At 48.0% G+C, this 3,427-nt stretch overlaps 1 protein-coding gene across 1 annotated transcript; it reads left to right on the top strand.

Annotated features, from left to right (window-relative positions):
- The first annotated feature begins 1,854 nt into the window (after window positions 1–1,854).
- Window positions 1,855–2,935, top strand: H257_16755 (hypothetical protein). The gene has a single exon (XM_009845294.1). The coding sequence runs from the start codon at window positions 1,964–1,966 to the stop codon at window positions 2,849–2,851; it is 888 nt and encodes a 295-aa protein (XP_009843596.1). The 5' UTR covers window positions 1,855–1,963; the 3' UTR covers window positions 2,852–2,935.
- Window positions 2,936–3,427: the final 492 nt, after the last annotated feature.

The raw sequence follows: 3,427 nt of genomic DNA on the forward strand, positions 1-3,427 counted from the left end.
TCGTGTAGAAATTTCCAACATTTCACAAAACCGCCTCGCTGCTGTTTCATATTTATTTCTCAAAATTGAAGTAATATGAGATGTAGTTTCAACAGATCTCAGTCGTGGTGAAGAGATCTTACGTCTCAAAATCAAATTTGGCGAAGAATTGGTCGAGTAATCGACTTTAAACCAAGTGGTATTTTGTATAGGGCCAATACATGGTCAGTAGATTTTGGCACGAAGGTTACCTTGATGTTACAGTTAGTATGAAACTTATATCTGTACTTCGTATCCGTATGCAAATATACCTTGGCAGAAATAAAACGCATATAATTGAGGTTTAATGTGGTCAAATTCTAGGTTTAACCCATAATGCCAAAACGTTTTATAGTAAAACCTCCTACTAGTATAATATCAATATTAATACATTACTGCATACTACTGTAGTAATACTAGTTGACGTGCACGATACTCTACTTGAAAGTAAACACATTGTCAAGGGAATAACCTATTTTGACTGAAAACACTTGTTCAAGCTCAACAAAGTGAAGGCTCATGCATTTCCAATCGGAGGTACTAGTACAGTAACGTTACTACTTGTAGTGTGTACTACAATGTTGTACTAGTACTTCGAAGTAGCAGTAAACCGTAACTGTGTATGGTCGAATGACTTCGCGAACCCAGCAAAGCCATGATAAGTACTTCGAAGGGAGTTCTATGTACAAACAGTATTTGTGTGGACTGCGTTGTTTCATCATGGAGCAAGCCACCTCCTTTGTAAATTAATAGTGAACGATGGCAATCCAAGAATAACAACTCAGCTGCATTTTCGGGTCTTTTTGTACAGTCGACTTCGGGATGGAATCTTACACTTATCGTTGCCAGACCTTCATTCTGTTCAAGTTGAAGTGAAGAAGGCCGCCTTCTCGTGGGTTGATGGTACTGAGGACGGGAGGGAAGTTGCCACGACGAATACAAGGAACTGTACCGCACTCCAATGCCTTGGAGCTCACCACAACTCCACCAATATAGGAAGCCTACACCGTTGAAAGCTACTTCGAAGTATAGCTTAGTTACCCTAGTTGGCTGACTTACAGTGCCAGCCAACAAGAATACAGTTATGCGAAACACCTGATTCATGTCTACTGTACCCTCCTCGTGGAACACGGAGTACTTCAACATAATCGCCTCAAGAAAAATCTATGACGCGGGCACCACGAGCCAGTCACATAGCGATACCTTGCACATTCATCACACCAACAGTCTATTAACTTGACCGTAATAAGTCATCCAACGTAGCGCAGTGGTGGCCACAATCGACACACATGCATTGAAGGGCTTACAGAGTGCCACGTCACCAAACCATGGTTATTCCGCGTCGCATCGAAACCAGCCTAGATACACACATTTTTGTCAGGGTAAGTGTCGAGTAGAACGTGTGACCAAGTAAGAGTTCATAACGCTCTCCTCGCCAACACAAGTTCCTACTAACAAGTGGAAGTACTTCGAAGTACTGTAGTACATACATACAGTATTGCAGCTCGAAGGTGTAACGATGGTACAGTGTACAGTACGTACGTAGCAGCAACTGATGCACTGGTTGGTGGCCGTAGTCCAGCACGTACAGTAAGTAGCAGCAACAACAACATCATCTCTCCACAGCAAAGTCACATTGTCATGACATCATAAAGGAACGTAAACTATTCACAGACGTTCCCATCGGTCCTTGATAGAATCATGGCGCACACAGGGGCGGTATAGCGACGAAGGACGTAACGGCAATGTTACGGCTGCCGCACCTATTGAGTACCATCTGGTTTGACGTTCAACGAATGTTGAGGTGTCGAAAAGTTGAAGATGCCGAGGGGCGACGTCCTTCTTCCGACGGCGTCTTTCCCAGTCGGGGTTCATATAATATAGTACACGGACCACCTCATTTCTCAATTCCGACTCTCGAGTACACGTCGCAGTATTGGAAACCATGGGCTGCACTCAATCGACCACTTCAGCCGAGCCTCAACAGCCTGAAGCCCCGACGGCGTCTGGTGCGACCGACCAACCCGCCGCCGCTGCTGTCGTCGCTGCACCTACTACTACTACTACTACCGGTACCGTTGCCGAAACCGAAGCTACGGTGCCGTTGACGTCAGACGCGACGCCCGAGGTCCCTGTTGTTGATGGCCAAGACGTCACTATTGTCGGCCACTCGATCGACGCTAAAGGCGTGGTGCTGTACCACATTCAAACGCCTGCCACGGACGGCAGCGACCAGCCCGTGATCGTCAAGAAGCGATTCAACGAGTTCAAGCAATTCCACCGTCAAGTGACTGCATCGTCGACAGACGCGCCAGTTCTGCCAGCGCTGCCCAGCGCCGGCCTCTTCACGACCTTCCAGCGCACTCAAGACACGCTCATTAAAACCCGTAGCGCGCGGCTCCAACAGATCCTGCAGGCTGCTTCCCGCGACCAGGTCGTGGCGTTCGTTGCTGAACAGCCTAAGACTCCAGAAGTAGCAGTGGACGAGGCGCCTGTAGTGGTGGCTGAAGTAGAAACAACCAGCGCCACCGCCCCACTGGACCAAAAACCGGTTGAAAGCGCTCCTACTGACACCGCCCCGGCTACGGCTGAAGTGCTGCAGCCGGCTGCTGCTGCTGTAGCCGAGTCTACCGCAGAGGTTGCTGTTCAACCGGCGGCTGTTGCCGAAGTACCCGTGAAGACGGACGCAATTCCCAAGTCCGAGCCAGTTCAAGTGGTGGAGGTGGCTACCGCCGTCGCTAGCTCCAAGCAACAAGATGCACCGCCCGCTAACGTGGACGTTGTTGTCCCAGTTGTCCGAGCCGACGAGAAGGCGGCGACAGCCGTGGCGTAAAGCTAACGTTACTGTAGATACTGTAGCTGCATAATAATATATTCCACCGTTTCGTTTCTTTGTCCTCAGCGTTGGACACAGTGCCCTTCGCATATTTTGGAATTCTCAACAATTACTGCAACGTTAGTATGACACAAACTTTCAAACATGAAATTTTATAGAGTAAGTGAAATCTCGAACATTTTTAGACAGATTTCGGAAGCACTGCCGTAGACTTCCCACGCACGGAAATTTTAATGCACGGGAAATATATGGCAGACCCAACTCATGATTTCGTCAAAACTTCTTTGCATTTACCACATCCGCATGAGGAACGATATCCGTATGCTTGCATGTGTGGTGGCGAATCCACACCGCACATAGTTCCCTGTTGTTGCATTGCATAAGCTTACTCATGTGGACCCATTACCACAACTGGCATCACGAAGGGGTCTTGGCACACACCTCATGGGTCCACAACTTTACTATCACTATGATCCCAGTTTTTGCGTGCCACGTTGAGCAAGGGAGTGGCTTTACGACACCTTACGAAACCGCTAGGTGATTTTAGTTCATGATTAGAGGGGCGCAACTGAG

This window comes from Aphanomyces astaci (genome assembly GCF_000520075.1).
Source record: "Aphanomyces astaci strain APO3 unplaced genomic scaffold supercont1.91, whole genome shotgun sequence".
Classification (NCBI taxonomy): domain Eukaryota; phylum Oomycota; class Saprolegniomycetes; order Saprolegniales; family Verrucalvaceae; genus Aphanomyces; species Aphanomyces astaci.